This window comes from Narcine bancroftii, chromosome 4 (assembly GCF_036971445.1).
Source record: "Narcine bancroftii isolate sNarBan1 chromosome 4, sNarBan1.hap1, whole genome shotgun sequence".
Taxonomy (NCBI): domain Eukaryota; kingdom Metazoa; phylum Chordata; class Chondrichthyes; order Torpediniformes; family Narcinidae; genus Narcine; species Narcine bancroftii.
The window spans coordinates 190,134,149-190,161,960 of record NC_091472.1 but is presented as its reverse complement, the minus strand read 5'-3'; the positions used below and the strand labels follow the sequence as shown (position 1 = coordinate 190,161,960).

The following is a 27,812-nucleotide window of genomic DNA, read 5'->3' as shown; positions in this document are numbered from 1 at the left end:
GTATAGGTGGCCTAAATTATTATCTAATCTAATACCTAGGTATCGAATTGCTTGTGTTTGCCATTTAAATTGTGATTCTTTTTTAAACTCTGTGTAATCCGCATTATTCATTGGCATCGCTTCACTTTTATTTGCGTTGATCTTGTACCCCAATATTTCTCCATATTCCTTCAATTTCTTATGTAGTTCTTTCATTGATATTTCTGGTTCTGTTAAGTATACTATGATGTCATCTCCAAATAAACTGTATTTATATTCCTTCTCCTTAATTTTTATCCCTTTTATTTTATTTTCTGTTCTTATCAGTTCTGCCAATGGTTCTATTGCTAAAGCGAACAGTGAGGGAGATAGTGGACATCCCTGCCGAGTTTGCCTACTTAATTTAAATTGGTTGGATACATATCCATTTACTGTCACCTTTGCCAATGGTCCATTATATAATGCTTTAATCCGATTAATATATTTTTCTGGTAGGTTGAACCTTTGTAATACTTTGAATAAATAATTCCATTCTACTCTATCAAAGGCTTTCTCTGCATCCAAAGCAACAGCCACTGTTGGTATCTTATTTCCTTGTATTGCATGGATTAAGTTAATGAACTTACAGACATTGTCCGTTGTTCGTCTTTTCTTAATAAATCCAGTTTGATCTTGTTTTACTATTTTTGGTACACAGTCGGCCAATCTGTTTGCTAATAATTTTGCTATTATCTTATTATCTGAATTAAGTAGAGATATTGGTCTATATGATGCTGGTGTTAGTGGATCCTTCCCTGTCTTTGGTATTACTGTAATTATTGCTGTTTTACATGAATTTGGCAAGTTTTGTGTTTCTTCTATCTGGTTCATTACTTCTAGGATAGGAGGAATTAATAACTCTTTAAATGTTTTATAGAATTCTGTTGGGAGTCCATCCTCTCCAGGCGTATTATTGTTCAGTAGCTTTTTTAATGTATCCTTTTTTAATTTCCTCTATTTCAAATGGTTTTATCAGTTTGTTTTGCTCCTCTTCTTGCAATTTTGGTTGTTCAATTTTAGCTAAAAACTCATCTATTTTGTCTTCTTTCCCTTCATTCTCAGTTCAGTATAATTGTTCATAGAATTCCTTAAAGTTTTACTTAATCTCTATTGGGTTATATGTAATTTGTTTGTCCTTTTTCTTTGATGCCGATACAGTTCTTTTAGCTTGTTCTGTTTTAAGTTGCCAGGCTAGTATTTTGTGCGTTTTTTCTCCTAGCTTGTAATACTTCTGCTTTATTTTCATTATGTTCTTCTCCACCTTATGTTTGTAATGTTTCGTATTTTAATTTTTTGTCCGCCAATTCTCTTTTTGTTGTATCTTCCCTTGATGTTAGTTCTTTTTCTGTACTTACTATCTCCCTTTCCAACTGTTCTATTTCCCGATTGTGGTCCTTTTTCATCTTAGTTACATAACTTATTATCTGCCCTCTAATGAAGGCTTTCATTGCATCCCATGATATAAATTTGTCTTTCACTGATTCCATATTTATTTCAAAGTACATTTTAATTTGGTGCTCAATAAATTCTCTAAATTCCTGTCTTTTAAGTAGCATGGAGTTTAATCTCCATCTATATGTTCTTGGTGGGATGTCCTCCAGTTCTATTGCTAATAACAGGGGTGAATGATCAGATAACAATCTAGGTTTATATTCCGTTTGTCACATTTGTGGCCCGAAATGTGAAGTTAATAAAACATCTAACACAAGTTTTATTATGTAAACTTCTCAGTGGCTTTTATTTTCCAGTTTCCTTTGTTCTCCTGCTTGTGCTCTTATCTCTCTCTCATACCACGTGACTTCCGGTACATCTCATACATATTCATTATCATGACATCCCTCCTTTAATCAGAAATAAACTTTACCTTCACTTACCAATATCCCTTGGAAACCTACAAACATCGTAATTAATGGTTATACTATAACTCAACTACATAAAATTTACTTCCTACAGCACTCATACATGCACTTTATGATATAAGATTAAATACTGTCCCAAAGTTCTTATTAAAACTATGGCACAAAGTCTTCGTATCGTTTGGGCGCTTTCCAGTTTCGTTTCGGCCTGCCTGCGATATTGTCGTCGCTTCTCGGTTGTTCACTCTCGGCGTCGGAAATACTGCTCGCCACGGCTTCGGGTGTTTCTGGCGCTCTAGTCACTTCATCAGGAGTGCTGGTAACTGCCTCTGGAACATCATCAGGTCTCTCAGTTTCAGCATCTCGTATTGGCCTTTCAACCTCTTCACTCGATGTATCTCTGGACTGGTACCTTTTTACACCTGATACATTTCTCTTATACAGGACTCCAGTCAGAGACTTGACTGTCACCATACTGCCACTTCTGGATACGACAGTATAGGGTTGATGGTAATAAGGTGTGTCTAGCTTACCACCAGTTTCATGCCTCACTAGAACATTATCTCCTGGCATGATGTCTGAGTACTTGGCTCCACGTTTCGAATCTGTGTACAGCTTTGCTGCACCTTTCTTTTCAGCATCATGGTCCCTCATCTCCTGGTCGTCTCGGATTTCCTTTATTTCTGGCATTTTTGTGCGGATTTTTCTCCCAAAAAATGCTTCTGCAGGACTTTTTCCAGTGGTTGCATGAGGCGTTGCTCGATAGACAGCCACATAAGATAGCAATGCTTCTCGCCAATTTTGTCCTTCTGCATGTGTAATCCTCAATCGTTTTTCAATGGACTGATTTTGTCTCTCTACTTCTCCATTGGCTTGCGGCCATTTCGGAGTTACTTTATGATGGTGGATACCTGTGGTCCTCATGTATTCCACAAATGTCTCTGAAATGAATTGTGGACCATTGTCAGAGTATAATCTAACAGGTAATCCATATCTTGCGAATATCTCTGCTAACGCTTGTATTGTTTTTTCAGTGGTTGTGGACTTCAACACCACGTACTCATAGTATCTGCTGTAGTAATTTATCACTACCATAATTGATTCACCCGTCGGTAAAGGTCCAATAAAATCAACAGCTACGTCGATCCATGGTCCTGTCGGGAGTTGCGTACTCCGGATCGGTTCTGGCGGATTACTCCTACTTGTGATTTGACATCCGTGACAAGTTTTAACAAATTTCTCTGCGTCTTTTTCACAACCTGGCCACCATACCTTGGTCCTGAGGTTTTGCTTGGTACCAACAATACCTAGGTGTCCTTCATGCGCTAAGGATACGATCTTCGGTCTCAATCTTTGCGGTATCACCAATCTGCAACCTCTTAATACACACTGTCCGATGCAACAAACTTCGTCTCTAATGGGAATGTAAGCCTTGTGAGTACACTTGTCCCATTGTCCACTCTGTATGCATTCTCTTACTTCCCTGAGTTCTGGATCACGTTCAGATTCTCTCTCGACTTCCTTCGTAGTCACAGCTTTCGGTGTCGACTGAATAGCTACGAAGTAGCCAAATTTCTGTTCCCAATTCTGACTTGGATTGTGGACCTCCATCCTTTACCAATCTGGACAGCGGATCTGCAATGTTTGTTTTCCCTGCAATGTGGATTACTTTATATTTGTAGGGTTGTAGTCTGAGTACCCATCTCTCTATTCTGGCACATGGTTTGGATCTAGGTGCATAGATCACCTCCAATGGCTTATGATCTGTGATGAGTTCAAATTCAATGCCGTATAAATATGCATGGAACCTCTCACAGGCCCATACAAGTCCGAGTGCTTCTTTCTCTGTCTGAGAGTATCTTCTTTCCACATCTGATAACGATCTGCTGGCATAGGCAATGATTCTTGGTCCTCCATCATGCATCTGGACCAACACGGCTCCTAAACCAACCGGGCTGGCATCCGCTATGACTTTGGTTGATGCCGCCGGATCGTAATATCCAAGAGTTTTTGCATCTGTCAGGCTTTGCTTCAGCGCTGTGAATGCTTTCTTCTGCTCAGATCCAAAATGAAATGGTACACCTTTCTTGGTTAGTTTCCTTAGTGGTTCTGCCACTGTAGCGAAATTAGGAATGAACTTTGCACAAAAATTGACCAATCCCAGGAAACTCCTCACCTCTGTTGCGTTCTGAGGTGCACGTGCCTCTGCAATAGCTTTCACCTTGGCCTCTGCAGGGTTTAGTCCTTCCCGTGTAAGTCTGTGTCCCATGAAGTCCATTTCTGACACACCGAACTGGCACTTGTTTCCATTCACAGTAAGGCCTGCCTCCTGTAGTCTAGATAGTACACGCCTCAACCGTTTGTCATGCTCTTCCTTCGTTGGTGCATGGACTATGATGTCGTCAGAAATGTTGGCAACTCCAGGAATGCCTTGAATCACTCGATGGATTTCATACTGGTAGATCTCCGAAGCTGCATTAATTCCAAATGATAGTCTCTTGTAACGATACAATCCACAGTGAGTCACAAATGTTGTTACATCTCGAGAACCTGAATCCAGCTCTAATTGATGATAGCCCCATTTCAGATCAATTTTTGAGAATACCTTGCTGGTAGTTAGTTCTTGAAGTATTTCCTCCACTGTTGGTATAGGGTGTCATTCTCTAATTATAGCTTCATTGGCCATTCTCATGTCAACACATAGTCTTATGTCACCCTTTGGTTTGGGCACAATCACTACGGGACTGACCCATTGTGTCGAATGTTCCACCGGTTCTATAATGTCTTGTTCGATCAATTCTTTAATTTTGGCTTTGACTTTCCCACGAATTCCAAACGGAGTTCGGCGCATTGGTTGTGCCTTGGGTTTGACCGTTTCATCTACCGCTAGCTTCAATTGTCGACCTTTCAGCTTTCCTACTCCTTGGAAGACTGCGGGGAATTCTTGCTTCATATCCTCGTATGACTGAATTGAATTGACACAAGCTCCAATATGAAGTATTGCCAGGTCTTGCGCTGTGCTTCTACTCAGCAATGGTTCTCCCCTCTCTTCTATGACCATAAACTCTGCTTCGGTGTACTTATCTCCAGCTTCAACAGTTGCAGTAAAACATCCAATGGTCTGCAATGGCTTGGTTGCTGTGTATGGATACAGTTTCTTGGAACACTTCTTTGAGGTACAGATGATCTTTTTCCTTTTCAACTTCTCCCATAAATGTCGATCAATCACATTACTGTCACTGCCTGAGTCTACAATGACCTGCACTGTCACTCCACCAATGATCACTGGTACCTTCTCATGACGTACATCATTCAACGTAAATTGGTAACAACTCTGTTCCTCCTGGGTATCATCATCGTCACCGTCTATCTGGCGAATGGTATCTTTCTTTCCTTTCCCCCAGGCTTTGCCTTTGGAAGTTGTACTCTTCCTCTTCTGGTCTGCATTGGACTTGCTTTTGCACTTCTTTGCAAAGGGGTCCTTACCTCCACACTTTCTGCAAACTTTGCCTTTGGCCGGGCAATATGGGTCTTTTCCAAAGTGACCTCGGTTTCCACATCGATAACACTCCACGTCCACTCCATGTCCTGTGTCGACGTATATCTTGGCTGGTTATGGCGATGTGAGAGCCTCTTAATTTGCTGGCTTGAGTTGTCTTTCAGGGTCATGGTATGAAATTGCCCTTCAACAGCCTCTAATGCAGCAGCAATGGTTAAAGCATCGGTGAGTTCCAACTCACTCCCTCTTTCCAGTAGACGTCTTCTGAGTTTATCTGATCTGCAGTGCTGTACGACTTGATCCAATAATTGGTTGTCCAAATCAGCTGGCATGTAATTGCATCCAACAGCTAGCTGGCGTAGTCTCGTCACGTACTGAGCAATTGTCTGGCCATCTTCTTGTCTCGTTCTCCGAAACAAATGGCGTTGAAATGTAGCATTCGGTGTCACTACATAGTGTGCATTTAATGCATCTACCGCTTTCCAGTACTCATCCTTTCTTTCAGTACTCATCCTTTCTTCCAGTATTCAAAAATGTCTTAAACGTTTCCCGAACTGCGGGTCCCGCAGTGAAAAGAAGTAACGCCCTTCTATGCGCTTTTTGTTCAACTGTACCGGTATCTAGAAATAGGCCACGACTGTCGGCGTAGGATTCAAATTCTTCCAGCCATGCCTTCCACTTCACACTTACAGTGCTTGCATCACCAGTCGGGTCAAAATGAGCAATTCCACTATGTGTTAGAAAGTCGCCGTCTGCACCAGCCATGAGGAAATATTCCAGCCCCAAAAGTACTGAGTCAAAGAGAAAATTCTTATCACCTGGAAGTTGTCTGTAATCCTCTGTAATCTTGTTTAGTCTTTAATTTTCTTCAAGCTTCTTTCATCCTCGTCGCCAATGTCACATTTGTGGCCCGAAATGTGAAGTTAATAAAACATCTAACACAAGTTTTATTATGTAAACTTCTCAGTGGCTTTTATTTTCCAGTTTCCTTTGTTCTCCTGCTTGTGCTCTTATCTCTCTCTCATACCACGTGACTTCCGGTACATCTCATACATATTCATTATCATGACACCGTTTTCCTAACTCCCTTGGATATGGGCTGACAACAGGAACAGGTCAATACTTGAGTATGTTTTATGTCTACTCGAATAATATGAGTATTCCTTCTCCTTTGGGTGTTGCCTCCTCCATATATCCAAAAGTTGCATTTCCTGCATTGATTTAACCATAAATTTGGCTACTTTGTTCTTTTTGCTAATCTTTTGTCCAGTTTTATCCACCTTTGGATCCAAATTAAGGTTACATTCCCCTCCTATCAATATATTTCCCTGCGTATCTACAATCTTCAAAAAAAATCTTGCATTAACTTTTGATCCTCTTCATTAGATGCATATATATTGACCAAGTTCCAAAATTCTGAATATATCTGACACTTTATCATTACATACCTCCCTGCTATATTTCCTCCTCTATTTTGATGGTACATTTTTATTGATTAATATAGCTATTAATATAGCTACACCTCTGGCTTTTGAACGGATGCTGCCATTATGTGCCCTACCCAGTCTCTCATTAATTTATTATGTTCCACTTCAGTTAGATGCATTTCCTGCATGAATGCTATATCTATTTTTTTCTTTTTTCAGTAAATTTAATAGCCTCTTCCTTTTGATTTGGTTATGTATTCTATTAATATTTATAGTCATATAGTTCAACATTTCCATTTCATACTCTGTTTACACCTCATTTCCACTTCCTCACCACCACCACCTTTCCCCTTTTCCCCATTTTCACCTCTCAGTTTTCCCTTTTTGAACTCAACGTATGACAACACTTTTAAAACATAAAATACTTCAACAAATCCCACATCTAAAATTCCCTTAACCCCAAGTGTTCCCCCCCCCCCCCCACTCTCTGAGTTGCCCCTTGTCCCTTGCTGGGCAACCACATCTCCCCTCTCCATTCGGATTGCGAACCCGCTCGCAAGCATCAACTGATTTCACAGTGACTGTTATTCTCTCCCACCCAACCCCCTCCAGAAAGACTTTTATCTTCACATTTACCTTTATCTTTGTTATGTTTTGTGTTTCTTGAGTTTTGTGGTTTTTTTTTCCACTTTATTTCTTCTTTTCTGGAGAGGGCTGGTATTCTCCTACCGGCCACTACTCCATCACGTGACTCCTATGAATCACAGACTTCAAGCAGTCATTACAAGCAAGGGACATGCAACAAAGTACTAAACATGACTAATATACATACCATTGCTATGTCCCAAATATTATGGTGCCCTGAAATGAGGGGACTCTATATAAAAAGTGTTGTTATTTCTTCATGGTCAATCCAAAATGTATACAAATAACTGAATAAAATCAGAAATGTTCACTGTAATCAAATGTTAATTGTTTGATTACAAATTTTAAACTGGAGCATGGGGGAAAATGAAGGAAAACCGTGTCTTTGCCCCAAACATTGTGGAAGGCACTATATTCATCTGTCATTTTGAGGTGTTTGGTTATTTTTTAACCTGGCAAGCAAGTCTGGGAAGAGCACAAGAAGTAGGAGAAGGCCATCCGTCCTGTCAAGCCTACTTCGCCATTTAACGTGATCATGGCTAATCAGATGATAGACTCATCTCCACCTACCTGCCTTTTCCCCATTTTCCTTAAATACCCTACTATGCAAAAATCAATCCAACCTCCTCTTAAATATATTTACTGAGGTAGCCTCCACTGCTTCAATGGCTTCTAGGAAAAGCACAGTTCCTCCTCACCTCCATCCTAAATCTACTACCCTGAAGCTTGAGGCTATGTCCCCAAGTTCTGGTCTCCCCTCCCAATAGAAACAGGAGGGTTTCTGTAAAGATCCCCTCTCATTCTTAATTCCAGCGAGTATAGGCTAACCACTTAATCTCTGGAATCAACCTGGTTAACCTCCTCTGCACCTCCTCCAAAGCCAGTACAGTAAAATCCCAATAATCCATTACCTATGACAATTGCAGTTTTGCCAGAAACTTGAATTTTCCGGCTGACTGAGACTCATTCTTACAATGCCTAATAATGCACCTCCATTGATAATACACAATGTAAAAGACAAAAGACAGTGCAAAAATGTAAAGTAATTCGAAAAAAATCAGTATTGTAGTGTTATGAGCCCAGAGGACCCCAAAATCCAGCAGCAATAGATATTTACCAAGACAAATGATTATTTAAACAAAAGTTGCTTTTAATTATCTTTAAACATGAAAACAGGATCAAACTTTAATTTATCACTATTAACAACTAACCTAACTTAACCCCCTTCTAATTCTAAGTGCACGTGTATGCAATGTGTATGCAAGTTCTGAAAAGTTCATTGATTCACAGTCCAATCTCACTTCTTATTCCTCCAAGTTTACTGGGTAGGCAAATCTTATACAGTTCACAGAATTTAACATTTATAAAGTTCACCAGGCTTTGTTGCTTGAAAGGTAAATGGTTACCGCTCAGAAAAGTTCTTGTCGGCTTTCAGAGAGAGGTTTGTTGTTCCTGGACACAAACTGATCCCTTTTAATCAGCCACATCAGTGTCTTGCTGAAACGATAACCTTTCTTTTCAGGTCACCACAGAGTTCCTTTCTTGTTTCACTTATTTCAAGTGAAACATTAGGCAGCCAGTCCTCTCCTCTTGCATGGACCACAAGGGCTTTGACCAGGCTAAACCAAGCACTCACAACCCTTCCAAATGGGGTTTTCCACAGGCTTTCCAGCTTGTCCTGTTCCAGTCCCAGCTGCTGCTGCTGACTGTAAGACTGCAGAACTCAATTTCTCTCACTCTCTCTCAGCCTGTTTTTCTCTCTCTGCTTGCAAAACCACTTTACTCTCTTAGAACAGCAAGTTCCACACCAGACAGCCTGTGGCTCCGAGTTCTTTCATCTGTTGCCTTTTTGTGAACAACAATACATTGATGACATCTCTTGGGCACACTACAAAGCTTTTGCAAAGGCTCTTGGAGCCGGCATCTAGAATGAGCAGAGCTTCAGTGTTTTAAATAAGATCTGTTTTAAAGTGTTTGATGGTGACCTACACAAAAAAACCTGCCCCAATTTATCTCCCAAAAACATATCTGTCACGGTAGTCTTTAATTAAAGATCACTTTAATCAAATAATTCCTGTAATTTACAAAGTTGTGCTAACCTGCCACTGTCATTATTAACCTTGGAGCTCCCTTTCCCCTTGCTGAGGTTTACAGATAAAGCTTAGTCATGTACCTCACACGAATAAAGATATAGACTTACGAGGCAGCGATAGGGAGACATTTTGGGAGAGTTGACCAAGCAGCATTGACCAGCTCTTTGTCCTGGTGACCCGGTCAGACCCTTGGTGCTATTCAACTCACCTCCATGCCAGTGTCCTGGTCAGGCCCTCGGCACACCTTCCTTTATTAAATTTGAGCCCTATATGCAAATACTGTATCAGCGGTGCACTAGGCCACTATGCTAACAGCTGCTGTCATAATCAACTCCCCCATGTTTACAGATAAAGTCTTACCAATAGACTAATAAAGACTTACCAGGCTGGGATATGGAGACACTTTGGGAGACCACCCCAACAGCCCGGCCGGCTCTTCATCCTGGGTGCTGCCATTTTATTCAGACACGCTGGCTGAATGTTTACTCCCAAGGGGTTGTGCGTTGCTGGAGAAAACACATACTTTTACAATTTTAAACTTATTTAAACTTTTATTTTTATTTATATCCTCAATTATTTATTTATTTCCCATTTTTTTGTGCTAGTGGGGATTTTTACTTTGCATCCTTCATCAAATGAAGAGACCAGATCTGCAGACAGTACTCCAGATGCAGCATTATTCCAGCATCGGAAAACCATCTGCTCACTTGCGGGAGAAAACTTTTAAGCTGCAGAGGTTTCACAACCTTGTCCAAAATACTTAAAAATTATGCATTTAAAAGAGATGCAAGTGCAATAATATTAAAATGTTTTGACTCACAATTTGAGTAAAATAGGGTGAAGGTAATAAAAGCAAGTCAATTTATCCCTGAACATGACTGGAGATTAATTTAACTTTTGTTAGGGGCTGTGCTTCTGATATCTTCTCCTGTTTTGAATAGTGGAACAATTCTCTTTGTTAGATTCTGGTAAATATTTTCAAGGTGGTAACTTCGGTAGGGATCTTGTGACTTAACCCTTCAAGAGGCAGAATTCTCTGGGATGTTTTATAACAGCACTTAATTTTAAGAGGTATTTGGATTTTTCACTTGTACACTTCCTGCGATTCAGAACACGTTATGTTCTAATTACATCATTTGAATGGGGCTGAGCCAAGGGCACCAAAAAGGTTCAGGATCGTGCCAGGTTTCACTGCATGTTTCCCTGCTGATGGTTTTTTGATTGGAATCAAGTCGGATCTCTTTCCATCCAATGTCATAAACTGGAATAAACTGCCGTATTGAGAGCAAGAATGAAATGTAGTGGATAATAGATTTTTTTTTTCTTCCTTTTATTACCTTCATTTCTAAATAAATACTCTATTTGGGTCTTACCTTACCTATGTGTTTTTTTTTAATTGGCTCATTATTCTGTGCATCGTCTTTTAACGAGATTCTAAATGCCATTTATCTTTGTTACTCTTCACTATGGACATGTGGATTTTAATTAACAGATCTCTCTCCTCCTCGAAGCTTTTTTTTTTAAATTTAATTTTGTAATGGAGAGAATTGAACTATATTCTCTTTTCCAGAAAAATTAGTATTTCTACAAGTAACTGTCTGTTTTGCAGCCTGGATCCCAATGATCAAAAGTCCTTGGAAGGAATGCAAAAGATGGAAAAGGAAGAAAGTCAGACAGAAGCAGCACAGGAGGAGGATGTGGATGACATGGAGGGGAGTGGAGAGGAGGGAGACCTGGAAGGAAGTGACAGTGAGACTGCACAGTGGGCAGACCAAGAACAGTGGTTTGGCATGCAGTAAGAAAAGCACTTAAAACTTCACAAATAGCATGTGGGTCTCTTCAAATGAACTCCAGTATTTGGAATCCATGCTTTCTGTTACCCAGATGCCTTGGATTTGTAATGAATTATAATCATTGCTTCATATTACAGATACATGGTCAGGGATGTTGTTTAATATTGTATCTATTACGAGTGTCCACCTTTGTACAATTTATTTTTGTTTTGCAGAAATTCTCTTGCCCTGGATAATGTTTTACTCAAACCCGTTTAACTGAGAGACTTGTCTGTCTATCTTGATATTTATTTATAAATTTAAAAATTCATTCTGAGACTTCATTTTTCAAGCTCATAGAATGTGCACAGTGAACCTAATTTTTTTTTTGGTGTGGGGGGGTGGGGGTAAAGGAATTATAAGAATTACTAAAATCTTCTTCGTGATAACTTTAAAATCTAAAGATGGACAACCAAGAAATGAAATATTAAAATGTGTGAATCCTTGAGCTCAATTATAAAAAGCAAGTGATGTATTTCATACATTGCGTTCAAAAGTTTGAACTGTTGCCTGCTTTAATTTTTATATTGAATCTAATGAAGGTGTCATTTTTCCCAATACCACTTCCATCCAAATAAATGGGTATTGAACTCTTTTCAGCTGGCATTATCAATTCGACTTTGGTTTCTTACTAAGACCCAAATTACTCTAAGCTTTGGTGCGCGTAAGTTTTATTTTGCATCAGAGATTGAGTTGTAATTTATTTTTTGTATTAATGCTTTTGACACCCATGATGCTGTGCTGGCACACCAGCTCGTTTTGATAACTGAATTGTGTATTTTGTAAAGAATGGAGGTAAAATGAAATTTTGCAGTACTAATTAAATGTATACATTCTATACAATAGTGGGTATCATTGTACATTGAAATGCATGTTTTTTACCCCTTTAAATAAAAATTAATGTTAGTAGCTACTCATCTTTTAGTCACAAATGAATTGTGTAGCAGCTGAAATAACTTTGGACTAATAAACCAGAGTGTTTTGGATGTAACGTAGTCTGTTTTTTAAAAAAATAAAATTTGAAAATCTGTCAATGTTTTGGTTAAATGCTAATTTTGCCCAAATGTAGGCTGGTGAATTTATGTGCAGTTTAGGCAATAAAGCCAACAGTTTGGTTACGTTTATGATTTCTGGCGCACACAAAAACTGGGTATGAATTGCACCTGCCACAAATTGGTCACTTTTTTTAAAATCACTTGTGTGAATATGTACATAGATCCTAAAAACATCTATAGGAAATAGTTACTGTCTATAGTTCACACATTCTATTATCCTGTGTCTTGTAATATCTGGGTCAGGCCATTTTTGCCTTTATACTTATTCCTTAACTTTTTTATTTCCCTCCTACCTGATGCCAGACAACATTTAGTTTCTAGTTTTACCTCCTCGTGTTTGGCAAAGTCCACCAGCTGTTTCTGTCACCTTTTGCACTCAGATAATATGTTAGGATATACCTATCCCATTGAAAATTGCATTTGCTACTCCCTCTGAAGCAATGGAACTTGTCCTTTGAGTAGTTAAAGGATAAATCTGGTCCTGAGCCACACACTGCTGCTGCAATTATACTGATCAATGCAACAAACTGTCTCCCTGTCCCATTATCTTTGTGACCTTTTGCTTGCCTTCCTATCTTAACATTACACTGCTTAAAGGTCATGCATGAGATCGTAAAGGTTCTGAACTATTAATCCTGTAAATGGTCATTTTGGAAAGGAAATCTACATCTTGTGCTGCTTTACCCTGGTTCCATTCTGAACATGGTCTGGAATTTTTATTTTGTATACTGGAACTGATGTGCATTTAATAGGCAAAACCTGGCATCCCTGGCCAGTCAACCAAAACTTTCCAATAGTGATCATTTTTTTTCATTCATGGAGCACAGCTACCCTCCTCAAGGACAGTTGGAAAACAGCAACAATCTGTCAAGGATCCACATCACCCAGGACACACTCGGTTCTCGCTGCTGCCATCAGGAAAGGGGTCCAGGTGCCACAGGATCATACCTCCAGTTTGAGCGGTAGCAGACTCCTGAATAACAGGCTCATTCAGAGACTCATTCTAATTTTGATAATTATTTATTATTGCCTTTATTTTCGATTTGTTTACACTTTTCTTTTGTAAACTTTTCTTCTTTACAGTTTACAGCAATAGGTCATTTAAAATTTTGCCTGGCTTGCAGGGAAAAAATTCTGTGTATATGTACTGCACTCTGACAATAAACCTGAACTTGAATAATAGGGAAAACTAGGAATTGTAGTCAAAAAGGGCTTAAAACTGGTTAGATTTTAATTCATTTGATTACATGAAAATGAGTTTTTCTTAGTGTTATGAGCAGGTAGCCTCATAGAAATGTTATTTTGGTTTGTTAAAGTTTAAGGAGTTTATAGAGCCCTGTAGAGTTTTATTAATTTAACTTAAAACCCAACTTGTTACCAAAGATTTACATTTTAGTAACTGACAAGTCTGACCCTTGTGAATAAACCAATCTAGCTTGTTAAAGTCAAAGTAGTTTTTCCCCCCCTCTCCAAAAGGACTTGCAGCCAATGAGCATCTACTAAAACCACAGATTGTCCCAGAAAGGTTCACAAAGTATGCAAGACCACTACAATAAAGAATCATAGCAGTGAATAACAACATTTAATGTGCTGTTAATGTGAAATAATCTTCCAGTTGTGCCAGTACATCTTCTGCATTCACGTCAAGGATTTGAATCTTAGGGAAGTCACGTGATGGAGTAGTGACCGGTAAGAAAATACCAGCACTCTCCAGAAAAGTAAAAAAAGGTAGAGAAAAAACAAAGTCACTAACACAGAAACCATAACAAATTGAAAGTGAAAGTGTGGAGCAAACGGCAGCAAAGAAAGAAAAAACAAAAACAACGGGAAGAAAAGAAGAAGGAAGGACGTCGGAAGAGGAAGGTGAAGGCCTTACCGGTACGAGGAGGCCCGCCATGGAGAGAGAAGCCCGCACCCTGAGGTCAGTGGAAACCCCGAACTCAGGACTACAAAAATGGCTCACGGAGCCAAACAAAAGTGCGCAACCGCGCATGCGTGAGAATTCACGGATGCGCAATGCACAAGACAAAAACAACACCGACGGGAGGGGGGACCAGCTGAGGAGTAAATCTCCACAGCCGAAACAGACAAGTATAACACGACAGCAAGACTCTCAACAGGAAAACATAGAAAATAACGGGAACAAGAAGGAAGAGAATAAAAATAGGAAATCAAAGAAACAACAGATGACCAACTCAGAGGAAGAAGACCAACACCAAGACACTTTTAATAAAAATAAGAAGAACAAAAATACCCAACAAAATAAAATAAACAACCCAACAAGAAAACCAGAAGAGACAGAGGTAAAGGACACAGATCCTGGAGTGGACTCAGAAGAAGAAGAGGAAGAACACAGAGAAAAGAAAGATGAAGGGAAGGGCAAGTACATGGATATATATTTTTAAAGAATATATGGAAACAGTAAAAGAATGGCAATCACAAGAATTCAGTGAAATAAAAGGAAGAATAAAAAGTACAGAAGAAAAAGTGAATAGATTAGAGATGATCATGACAGATATAGGAAAAAGAGTAGACAAGGTGGAAGAACGAGAAACAGCCATAGAAATGGAAGTAGAGGACTTAAAAGAGAAATTAGAAGAATCTAATAAAAAAGTTAAAGAGGCACATGAGCTGTTAGCTCAGAAGATAGACATAATGGAAAACTATAATAGAAGAAACAATATAAAGATAGTGGACCTGAAGGAAGATGAAGAAGGCAAAAATATGAAAGAATTTATAAAAGAATGGATCCCCAGGGTCCTGGGAAGACCAGAATTACAGGAAGAAATGGAAATAGAAAGGGCACACAGAACATTAGCCCCTAAACCACAACCACAACAAAAAACAAGATCCATTCTAGTAAAATTCCTAAGATATACAACAAGAGAAAATATATTGGAGAAGGCAATGAAAAAAATAAGAGAAGACAAAAAACCACTGGAATACAAGGGTCAAAAAATTTTTTTCTATCCAGATATAAGTTTTGAACTGAAGAAGAGGAAGGAGTTTAATGCAGCAAAAATGACCCTATGGAAAAAAGGTTATAAATTTATGTTAAAATACCCAGCGGTACTTAAAATAGTTATTCCGGGGCAGCAAAGCAAACTATTCTTGGATCCGGAAAAAGCACGAAAATTTGCAGAACGACTAGAAAACAGACAGAGAGATGAAGACATGTAACAAGAACAAAAATGACAACAAACCATATAGATATATATATATGTATGTGTATGTATGTATATATATATATATATATATAAATAGAGTATAAGTAAGAACTAAGAAAGGGAAAAAAGGAAGTAAGGAGGGAATTAAGAGAGTGACCTTTGTTATATATGAAGATTAAAATCTTTTTGGGGGGCTGGGTGGGGGGAAATAGCGGTCACTGCGAAATCAGTTGACGCTTGCGAGCGGATTCGCAAATCCAAATGGAGAGAGGAGATGTGGTTGCCCGACAAGGAACAAAGGGCAACTCAGAAAGGGGAGGGACTACTGGGGTTAAAGGAATTTAAGATATGAGAATAGTGGAAATATTTTATGTTTTAGAAATGTTGTCTTATAATGTGTTCAAAAAAAGAAAGCAGAAATGTATAAGAAGGAAAGGTGGTGATGAGGAAATGGAAAGGAAAGATAAAGTATGAAACGACTATGTTGAACTATATGACTTTAAATATTAATGGAATACATAACCAAATCAAAAGGAAGAAACTGTTAAATTTACTGAAAAAAGAAAAAAAATTGATATAGCATTTGTACAAGAAACACATCTAACTGAAGTGGAACACAAGAAATTAAAGAAAGATTGGATATGACATGTAACAACAGCATCATATAATTCAAAAACCAGAGGAGTAGCTATATTAATCAATAAAAATGTACCAATCAAAATAGAAGAGGAAATAATACATCCAGCTGGGAGATATGCAATGATAAAATGTCAGATATATTCAAAATTTTGGAATTTACTCAATGTATACTCACCTAATGAAGAAGATCAAAAATTTATGCAAGATATCTTTTTGAAGATAGCAGATATGCAAGGGAACATACTAATAGGAGGGCATTTTAACCTTAATTTGGACTCAAACATGGATAAAACTGGAAAGAAAACTAACAGAAAGAACAAAGTAACCAAATTTATAATTAAATCGATGCAAGAAATGCAACTTTTGGATATATGGAGGAAACAACACCCAAAGGAAAAGGAATATTCATATTATTCGGGTAGACACAAAACATACTCAAGGATAGACCTATTCCTGTTATCAGCCCACATTCAAGGGAGAGTTGGGAAAACGGAATATAAAGCTAGACTATTATCGGACCACTCACCCCTGTTATTGGCAATAGTGCTAGAGGACATCCCACCAAGAATGTATAGATGGAGATTAAGCTCCATGCTACTTAAAAGACATGATTTTAGAGAATTCATTGAATGACAAATTAAAATGTACTTTGAAATAAATACGGAATCAGTGAAAGATAAGTTTATACTATGGGACGCAATGAAAGCGTTCATCAGAGGGCAAATAATAAATTATGTAATTAAGATGAAGAAGGACTACAATTGGGAAACAGAACAGTTGGAAAGGGAAATAACAAATACAGAAAAAGAATTAGCAATAAAGGAAGATACAACTAAAAGAAGAGAATTGGCAGACAAAAAAATAAAATATGAAACACTACAAACATATAAGTTGGAGAAGAACATAATGAAGACAAAACAGAAATATTATGAGCTAGGAGATAAAACGCACAAATTTCTAGCGTGGCAGCTAAGACAGTACAAACTAAAAGAATGGTATTGGCATTAAGGAAAAAGGACAAACAAATTACATATAATCCAACGGAGATCAATGAAACCTTCAGGGAATTCTACGAACAACTATATCAAACTGAAAACGAAGGGAAAGAAGACAAAATAGATGAATTTTTAACTAAATTACAAACAGGAGCAAAATAAATTAATGAAACCATTTGAAATAGAAGAATTACAGGAGATATTAAAAAAAAATACCGAACAATAAAACACCAGGAGAGGATGGACTCCCAATAGAATTCTATAAAACATTTAAAGACTTATTAATTCCTCCCCTTCTGGAAGTAATCAATCAGATTGATAAAACACAAAGCATACCAGATTCATGCAAAACAGCAATAATTACAGTAATACCAAAGACAGGGAAAGATCCACTTGCACCAGCGTCATATAGACCAATATCTTTACTTAACCCAGATTATAAGATAATAGCTAAACTATTAGCAAACAGATTGGCCGACTATGTACCAAAAATAGTAAATCTAGACCAAACTGGAAAAAAAGACGAACAATGGACAATATCTGTAAATTTATTAACTTAATTCATGCAGTAGAAGGAAATAAAACTCCAACAGTAGCGGTTGCTTCAGACGCAGAAAAGGCCTTTGAAAGAATAGAATGGAATTATTTATTCAAAGTACTACAAAAATTCAGTTTACCAGAGAAGTATACTAATTGGATTAAAGCATTATATAAGGGGCCATTGGCAAAAGTGACAGTAAATGGGTATATATCAAAACAAATTAACTTAAGCAGATCAACAAGGCAGGGATGTCCACTATCTCCCTCACTGTTCGCGTTAGCTATGGAACCACTAGCAGAACTGATAAGAACAGAAAATAAAATAAGAGGGATAAAAATAAAAGAGAAGGAATATAAAATCAGTCTATTTGCAGATGACATTATAATATACTTAACAGAACCAGAAATATCAATAAAAGAATTACATAGGAAATTGAAGGAATATGGAGAAGTATTGGGGTACAAGATCAATAGAAATAAAAGTGAAGCAATGCCAATGAATAATGCGGATTTCACAAAGTTTAAGAAAGAATCACCATTTAGATGGCAAACACAAGCAATGCGATACCTAGGTATACAACTAAATAAAAATCTCGGCCATTTATATAAACTAAATTATCATCCATTAATGAAAAAATTACAAGACGACTTAGAGCATTGGAAAGACTTACCACTAACACTGATAGGAAGGATAAACTGTATTAAAATGAACATCTTCCCAAGGATACAATACCTATTTCAGTCATTACCAATTCACCTAACAGAGAAATTCTTCAAGGAGCTAAAGAAAATAATAAGGAAATTCTTATGGAAAGGGGGGAAACCGAGGATAGCACTAGATAAATTAACAGAATGGTACAAACAAGGAGGCTTACAACTACCAAACTTTAAGAATTATTATAGAGCCGCACAATTAAGATACCTATCAGATTTCTATCAAATAAGGGAAAAACCAGATTGGACCAGATTAGAACTAGATAAAATAGGGGAGAAGATACCTGAACATATACTATATAAATGGGATGAAAAATTGGTGTAACATAGGAATTCACCGGGATTGCATCATCTGCTCAACATTTGGAAGAAGATTCACGTAGAAAGGAATAAAACAAATTACCAACTACCAAAACTAATATTGACACAAAATCAACTAATCCCTTTCACAATAGATAACCTTTCCTTCAGAGAATGGGAGAGAAAAGGGATCAAAAGAATAGAAAATTGTTTTTCTGGAAATAAATTATTATCCTTTGAACAAATGAAGGATAAATATAATATAACTCACAATACAATGTTTGCATACCACCAACTGAAAATCTACTAGAAGGACAAATTGGGAAACAGTCTGAGGTTACCAGAAGGAAGCAATTTTGAATACGTGATTACAGACACAATGATAATTTAAAAATTTGTAACAAACATGTACATCAAACTGCAAGAAAAGGAGAATGAGGAAACAAACGGTAAACCTAAACAAAAATGGGAACAAGATCTAAACATAAAGATAAAGAATGAAGCATGGGAAATGCTCCAGAACTATGAGAAATACAATAAACACGAGGTTACGCATGATACAATATGACTGGATACACAGGCTATACATCACACCTCAAAAGTTAAATAAATGGGACCCAACAGTATCAGACAGATGTTTTTGCTGTAAAAAGGAAACGGGAACAACAATTCATGCAATTTGGACATGTGAGAAAGTGAAAAGATTTTGGGAAGATCTAAACCAGATATTAAATAAAATCACAAAAAGCAATATACGAAAAAACCCAGAGATCTTCCTCCTAAGTAATATAAGAAATAAAGAATTTGGACTCAATTTGGATGGAGCACAAAAAAGATTTGTTATGATAGCCCTAGCTGTAGCAAAAAAATGTATTGTGTCAACCTGGAAATTAGAAGATAACTTGAGAATACAACAATGGTACATTGAAATGAATAAATGTATTCCATTAGAAAAAATAACATATAATTTAAGAAATAACATCACAATATTTGAACAAATATGGGAACCATACAGGAAACACAATAGAGAAATCCTACCGTGGACTTCCACCACCTAAAATGACAGAAGGAGAAGATAACGAAAGGAACTGACTCAGTAAAATTTCTTGTTTATTTTTATTAAGTGACAACATTGTTTAATGGGTTTAATGTATCTTATAGATTGAACTTCAAATAAATGGGAAGGTGGGTGAGGGAGGGAGGGAAGGGAGGGGGGAAAAAGGGGGAGAAAATGACACTATATATTCAATAGAAAAAATGTCTGTATGTATCTTGGTCAATATGGTTTATAGTGTGAAAAATAAAAAATATTAAAAAAAAGGATTTGAATCTTTGGGGGGAAGAAAAAGTGTCAGTTTCATCAAGACACAGCAGAGCAACAATGAGTCTGCACGTGAACAATTAACCTACAAATCTGTGTGTGTGGATCACTGAAGGAACATCTGCCTTCATAGGGACAACGTGCAAACTCTCGACAAGCAGTAGTGGATTTGAACTCGCCTTTGGAGCTGTAATAGCATTGTGCTAAACACTACATTACTATTGCAATTTCACTTGTGGTACAGACGTGCTGAAAAGAATCACAGTTGTAAGTATTCCTTTATTTCAATAACCTTAATGTTGGAGGATTCAGATCCAGTTTCAACCATACAAAAATGCTACTTCTCGTTCTGAAATGGTTTTTGAAATATAACCTATACTATTTTTTTAAAATGTGTAAAGGATTAAATTCATATCAATTGAATTAATTTAATGACATATTACACCGATAGTACCACTCCTGTGTAGTTTAAGTTCCTTCAATGCCACAAAAGTCTTGAGTCTTCAATTTACATAATTACATTCATTGGAAATATGAGAAGTTTTGTTGTGGAACTATTTTTCTGAACTTGTTTCTGAGTTTGAATGATTTGGTAATTTTTGGCCTTATTAAAAAGAATCACATTTGAAAGTATTCCTTTATTTCAACAACCTTAATGTTAGTGCAAAATGAATGGAACAATTTTGAAAGCAGAATCCACATTTTCAAAAAGACTTAAGGTCCAAAGTCATTTGTAACTAAATACAGTTATTTTAAAAAAAAATTTATTTTTCACACTATAAACCACATTGATCAAGATACATACACTTACCTTTTCAAATATATACAGTGTCTTTTTCTCCCCCCCTCCCTCTTCCCATCCCACCCTCCCTTCCTCCCCTCCCATTCATTTAAAATACAGAATCTAAGATACATTAAACCAGTCAAACAATGTTGTCACTCAATAAAAATAAACAAGAAGTTCCACTGAGTCAATTCTTTTCATTTCCTTCTCCTTCTGTCATTTTAGGTGGCAGACGTTCCCGGTAGGTTTTCTCTATTGTGTTTCATGTATGGCTCCCAGATTTGTTCAAATATTGCAATATTATTTCTTAAATTATATGTTATTTTTTGTAATGGAATACATTTATTCATTTCTATATACCATTGTTGTATTCTCAAGTTATCTTCTAATTTCCAGACTGACATAACACATTATTTTGCTACAGCTAGGGCTATCCTAACAAATCTTTTTTGTGCATCATCCAAATCAAGTCCAAATTCTTTGTTTTTTATGTTACTTAGGAGGAAGATCTCTGGGTTTTTTCGTATATTGCTTTCTGTAATTTTATTTAATATCTGGTTTAGATCGTCCCAAAATTTTTTCACTTTCTTACATGTCCAGATTGCATGAATTGTTGTTCCCATTTCTCTTTTACAATGAAAACATCTGTCAGATACTGTTGGGTCCCATTTATTTAACTTTTGAGGTGTAATGTATAGCCTGTGTATCCAGTTATATTGTATCATACATAACCTCATGTTTATTGTATTTCTCATAGTTCCAGAGCATAACTTCTCCCATGTTTCCTTCTTTATCTTTATGTTTAAATCTTGTTCCCATTTTTGTTTAGTTTTACCATTTGTTTCCTCATTCTCCTTTTCTTGCAGTTTAATATACATATTTGTTATAAATTTTTTGATTATCATTGTATCTGTAATCACATATTCAAAATTACTTCCCTCTGGTAACCTCAGACTGCTTCCCAATTTGTCCTTCAAGTAGGATTTCAGTTGGTAGTATGCCAACACTGTATCTTGAGTTATATTATATTTATTCTTCATTTGTTCAAAGGATAGTAATTTATTTCCTGAAAAACAATTTTCTATTCTTTTGATCCCTTTTCTCTCCCATTCTCTCCGGAGAAATCCTGAGCCTCGCAGGATACAGGAGCGCAGGTTTCAGTTTCTTCTCAAAACATTCGGACATCAGATCTTTAAACAGTCTTCAAGCGCGTACTACCTCCGGACTAAAATCTTCATAGGCTCTTAGACTAAAGCCACGAACAGTCACATTTCCAAGTCTTCTGGCTGTACGAATCAATCTATCCTTTGTACTCACGTAATGCATCACCACTCTGGGTTTGGAAGCTTCAGCATTTCGGTTCCAGATACGATGTACTCTATCAAGTAGCAGTGGATCAGCAGGGAATTTGGATGGGTATGCTTCTTTTAAAAGCTCGGCAAAAAACGTCAGGAGATCTCCTTTCTCAATGCCTTCAGGAATTCCAACCAAACGAATATTTTGTCTTCTGGAACGGTTCTCTGAATCAATGCTTTTCAGCTGGAGTGCTTCTAGTTGTTTAATTGCTTTGGAAAGTTTCTGTTCGACCTCAGTCAGTCTAATCTCTTTTTGTTGAACTTCAGTTTGAAGAGCTGCAATTAAGGTATGTTGTTTTTTGGTTTCAGCTTCTGAGGCAATTAAAGCTGTACGAAGTTCAGCTAGGTCTTTTTTGCGACAAACATCTTTGAATTCATCACGAAAGAATTTTAAAAAGTCAGTGAAGGTCATCTCACTTAGTTTAATGTCTGGTTGTTTCTTCTCTCGGCCGTTACCTTCTTCTGCCCGGGGTTTAGCTCGTGTAGCTTTTCCTTCAATCATTTCTTCAAAATTTTCAGACTCAAGTATAATTAGAGAAATAATAAAGATCTTTCTGACTTCTGTGAAGTTAGTACAAAGGTGGATACAGGTTAAAAATAGTATATTTTATGGAGCAAAAACCAAAACGTGTTCACTCCATGAGCGCCACCTGGAGACTCCTCCCATTCTCTAAAGGAAAGGTTATCTATTGTGAAAGGGATTAGTTGATTTTGCGTCAGTAATAGTTTTGGTAATTGGTAATTTGTTTTATTCCTTTCTACATGAATCTTCTTCCAAATATTGAGCAGATGATGTAATACTGGAGAATTCCTACGTTGTACCAATTTTTCATCCCATTTATATAATATATGTTCAGGTATCTTCTCCCCTATTTTATCTAGTTCTAATCTAGTCCAATCTGGCTTTTCCCTTGTTTGATAAAAATCTGATAGGTATCTTAATTGTGCGGCTCCATAATAATGTTTAAAGTTTGGCAGTTGTAAGCCTCCTTGTTTATACCATTCTGTTAATTTATCTAGTGCTATCCTCGGTTTCCCCCCTTTCCATAAAAATTTCCTTTTTTTTTTAACTCCTTGAAGAATTTCTCCGTCAAGTATATTGGCAATGCCTGAAATAGGTATTGTATCCTTGGGAAAATGTTCATTTTAATACAGTTTATCCTTCCTATTAGTGTTAGTGGTAAGTCTTTCCAATGCTCTAAGTCGTCCTGTAACTTTTTCATTAGTGGATAATAATTGAGTTTATATAGATGGCTGAGGTTTTTATTTATTTGTATACCTAGGTATTGTATTGCTTGCATTTGCCATCTAAATGGTGATTCTTTCTTAAATTTTGAGAAATCCGCATTATTCATTGGCATTGCTTCACTTTTATTTGCGTTAATCTTGTAACCCGACACTTCTCCATATTCTTTCAATTTCTTATATAATTCTTTTATTGATAATGCTGGTTCTGTTAAGTATACTATAACGTCCTCTGCAAATAAACTGATTTTATATTCCTTTTCTTTTATTTTTATCCCTTTTATTTTATTTTCTGTTCTTATCAATTCTGCTAGTGGTTCTATAGCTAACGCAAACAATAAGGTGATAGTGGGCATCCCTGCCTTGTTGATCTGCTTAAGTTAAATTGTTTTGATATATACCCATTTACTGTCACTTTTGCCAACGGCCCCTTATATAATGCTTTAATCCAATTAGTATACTTCTCTGGTAAACTGAATTTTTGTAATACTTTGAATAAATAATTCCATTCTACTCTGTCAAAGGCCTTCTCTGCGTTTAAAGCAACTGCTACTGTTGGAGCTTTATTCCCTTCTACTGCATGAATTAAGTTAATAAATTTACTAATATTGTCTGTTGTTCGTCTTTATTTAATAAATCCATTTTGGACTAGATTTACTATTTTAGGTACATAGTCAGCTAATCTGTTTGCTAATAGTTTAGCTATTAACTTATAATCTGTGTTAAGTAAAGATATTGGTCTATATGACGCTGGTGCGAGTGGATCTTTCCCTGTCTTTGGTATTACTGTAATTATTGCTGTTTTGCATGAATCTGGTAAGCTTTGTGTTTTGTCAATCTGGTTGATTACTTCCAGGAGGGGAGGAATTAATAAATCTTTAAATGTTTTATAGAATTCTATTGGGAGTCCATCCTCTCCTGGTGTTTTATTGTTCGGTATTTTTTTTTAATATCTCCTGTAATTCTTCTATTTCAAATGGTTTCATTAATTTATTTTGCTCCTGTTTGTAATTTTGGTAGTTCAATTTTAGTTAAAAATTCATCTATTTTGTCTTCTTTCCCTTGGTTTTCAGTTTGGTATAATTGTTCATAGAATTCTCTGAAGTTTTCATTAATCTCCGTTGGATTATATGTGATTTGTTTGTCTTTTTTCCTTGATGCCAGTACCATTCTCTTAGTTTGTTCTGCCTTAAGCTGCCATGCTAGAATTTTGTGCGTTTTTTCTCCTAGTTCGTAATATTTCTGTTTTGTCTTCATTATGTTCTTCTCCACCTTATATGTTTGTAGTGTTTCATATTTTATTTTTTTATCTGCCAATTCTCTTCTTTTGGTTGTGTCTTCCTTCATTGCTAATTCTTTTTCTATATTTACTATTTCCCTTTCCAACTGTTCTGTTTCCTGATTATAGTCCTTCTTCATCTTGGTTACATAACTTATTATTTGCCCTCTGATGAACGCTTTCATTGCGTCCCATAGTATAAACTTATCTTTCACTGATTCCGTATTTATTTCAAAGTACATTTTAATTTGTCTTTCAATTAATTCTCTAAAATCCTGTCTTTTAATCTCCATCTATACATTCTTGGAGGGATGTCCTCTAACTCTATTGTCAATATCAGGGGTGAATGGTCTGATAATATTCTAGCTTTATATTCTGTTTTTCTTACTCTGTCTTGCATACGAGCTGATAACAGGAAGAGGTCTATTCTTGAGTATGTTTTATGTCTACCCGAATAATATGAATATTCCTTTTCCTTTGGGTGTTGTTTCCTCCATATATCCAAAAGTTGCATTTTTTGCATCGATTTAATTATAAATTTGGTTACTTTGTTCTTTCTGTTAATTTTTTTCCCAGTTTTATCCATGTTTGAATCCAAATTATGGTTGAAATCCACTCCTATTAGTATGTTCCCTTGCGTGTCTGCTATCTTCAAAAAAATATCTTGCATAAATTTTTGATCTTCTTCGTTAGGTGAATATACATTGAGTAAATTCGAAAACTCCGAATATATCTGACATTTTATCATTACATATCTCCCTGCTGGATCTATTATTTCCTCTTCTATTTTAATTGGTACATTTTTACTGATTAATATAGCTACTCCTCTAGCTTTTGAATTATATGACGCTGCTGTTACATGTCCTACCCAATCTCTCTTTAATTTCTTATGCTCCATTTCAGTTAAATGTGTTTCTTGCATGAATGCTATATCAATTTTTTCTTTTTTCAGTAGATTTAGCAGTTTCTTCCTTTTGATTTGGTTATGTATTCCGTTAATATTTAAAGTCATATAGTTCAACGTAGCCATTTCATACTTTGTTTATCTTCCCTTTCCGTTTCCTCATCATCACCTTTCCTTCTTATCCATTTCTGTTTTCTTGTTTTGAACACTTTATAAGACAACATTTCTAAAACATCAAACATTTCCCTTATTCTCCTATCTAAAATTTCTTTAACCCCATTATCCCGTCCCCTTCCTGAGTTGCCCTTTATCCCTTGTCGGGCAACCACATCTCCCCTCTCCATTTGGATTTGCGAATTCACTCGCAAGCGTCAACTGATTTTGCTGTGACCGTAACTCCTCCCCACCTAGCCCCCCCAAGAAAAGATTTCAATTTTCATATATAACAAATGTCACTCTTTTAATTCCCTCCTTACTTCCTCTGTTCCCTTTCATTCCCTGATTAATTCTTATCTATACTCTATATATTTTCCTCTAAATACGGATACACTCATGTACACACATATATACATACACACACACATATATATATATATATATATATATACCCATATACACACATACATATAGTTCGTGGTCATTTTTACTCTCGTTACATGTCTTCATCTCTCTGCCTGTTTTGTAGTTGTTCTGCAAATTTTCCTCCGGATCCGAGAATAGTCTGTTTTGCTGCCCTGGAATAAATATTTTAAGTGCTGTGGTTTCGGGGCTAATGTTCTATGTGCCCTTTCTATTTCCATTTCTTCCTGTAATTCTTGTCTTCCTAGGACCCTGGGGATCCAATCTTTTATAAATTCTCTCATATTCTTGCCTTCTTCATCTTCCTTCAGGCCCACTATCTTTATATTATTTCTTCTATTATAGTTTTCCATTATATCCATCTTCTGAGCTAACAGCTCTTGTGCCTCTTTAACTTTTTTATTAGATTCTTCTAATTTCTCTTTTAAGTCCTCTACTTCCATTTCTACGATTGTTTCTCGTTCTTCCACATTGTCCACTCTTTTTCCTATATCTGACAAGACCATCTCATTCTATTCATTTTTTCTTCTGCACTTTTAATTCTTTTTATTTCACTGAATTCTTGTAATTGCCATTCTTTTACTGATTCCATATATTCTTTTAAAAAAAATATCCATTGTCTTGCCTTTCCCTTCTTCTTCCATTTCTCTATGTTCTTCTTCTTCTTCTTCCTCTGGGTTGGTCATCTGTTGTTTCCTTGTTTTCTTTTTACTCTCTTCTTTCTTGTTCTCGTTGTTTTCTGTGTTCTCTTCCTGTTGCTGTGTTGCAGGTGTCATCCTCAGCTGTGGAGATCGACTCCTCAGCTGTTCCCCCCTCCCATCAGTGTTTTTTTTTCATGCGCAGTTGCGCACTTTTACTTGGCTCCGCGAGCCATTTTTGTAGTCCCGAGCTCGGGACTTCCACTGACCTTAGGGAGCGGGCTTCTCTCTCCGCGGCGGGCCTCCTCAGACAGGTAAGACCTTCACCTTCTTCTTCCGACGTTCTTTCTTCTTCTCTTCTTCCCGTTGCTTTCAACTTTTCTCTCTTTGCTGCCATTTTCTTCCCACCTTTACTTTCACTTTGTTTTAATTTTTATTCTTGTACCTTTGTGTTTTGTGTATTTTTTTTAAACTTTTCCGGAGAGGGCTGGAGTTCCCTGACCGGCCACTACTCCATCACGTGACTCCTCCAACTAAATACAGTTTGAGGTTAGATTATCTGAAGAAATGAACATTGAGGCCATAGTCACTCACAGGCTGCCTTGTTGGGATGGTTATCTTGTTCAGGGGCTTGATTTCATGTTCCCCAGTCACTTCCAAGATCTATCAGCTGGAGAAAAAGATTCATGTGTGCTGAAATGCAACCACTTTATTAGCTCCTGGGAACTTTTGAACTATGTTTCTAAAAGTGGAGGAGCATTTAGGACAGTAATAAGAATAGAAGGTGATGGATACAGAGCTCACAGTATGAAGCAGAAGAATCAAACTGCCACACAAATAAGGAGGGTGCAGTTCCCCCATGAGCCATCGCAAAACTAGAGTGTAAGCAAGACACCCTCAAACCTGAGAGGAGTGCTTAAGAATAGA

At 36.8% G+C, this 27,812-nt stretch overlaps 1 protein-coding gene across 4 annotated transcripts in view; it reads left to right on the top strand.

The window, feature by feature from the left end:
- anapc7 (anaphase promoting complex subunit 7) overlaps positions 1-27,812 on the top strand; it is an 89,689-nt gene that overhangs the window by 46,690 nt on the left and 15,187 nt on the right. For 2 of the 4 annotated variants that reach the window (XM_069933322.1, XM_069933323.1), the window contains one exon: positions 11,148-11,333. In XM_069933322.1, coding sequence (XP_069789423.1) covers positions 11,148-11,333 — 186 coding nt within the window. Of the gene's footprint in view, positions 1-11,147; positions 12,405-27,812 lie in introns of those variants that run through there. The other 2 variants (XM_069933324.1, XM_069933325.1) reach the window with 1 other exon arrangement.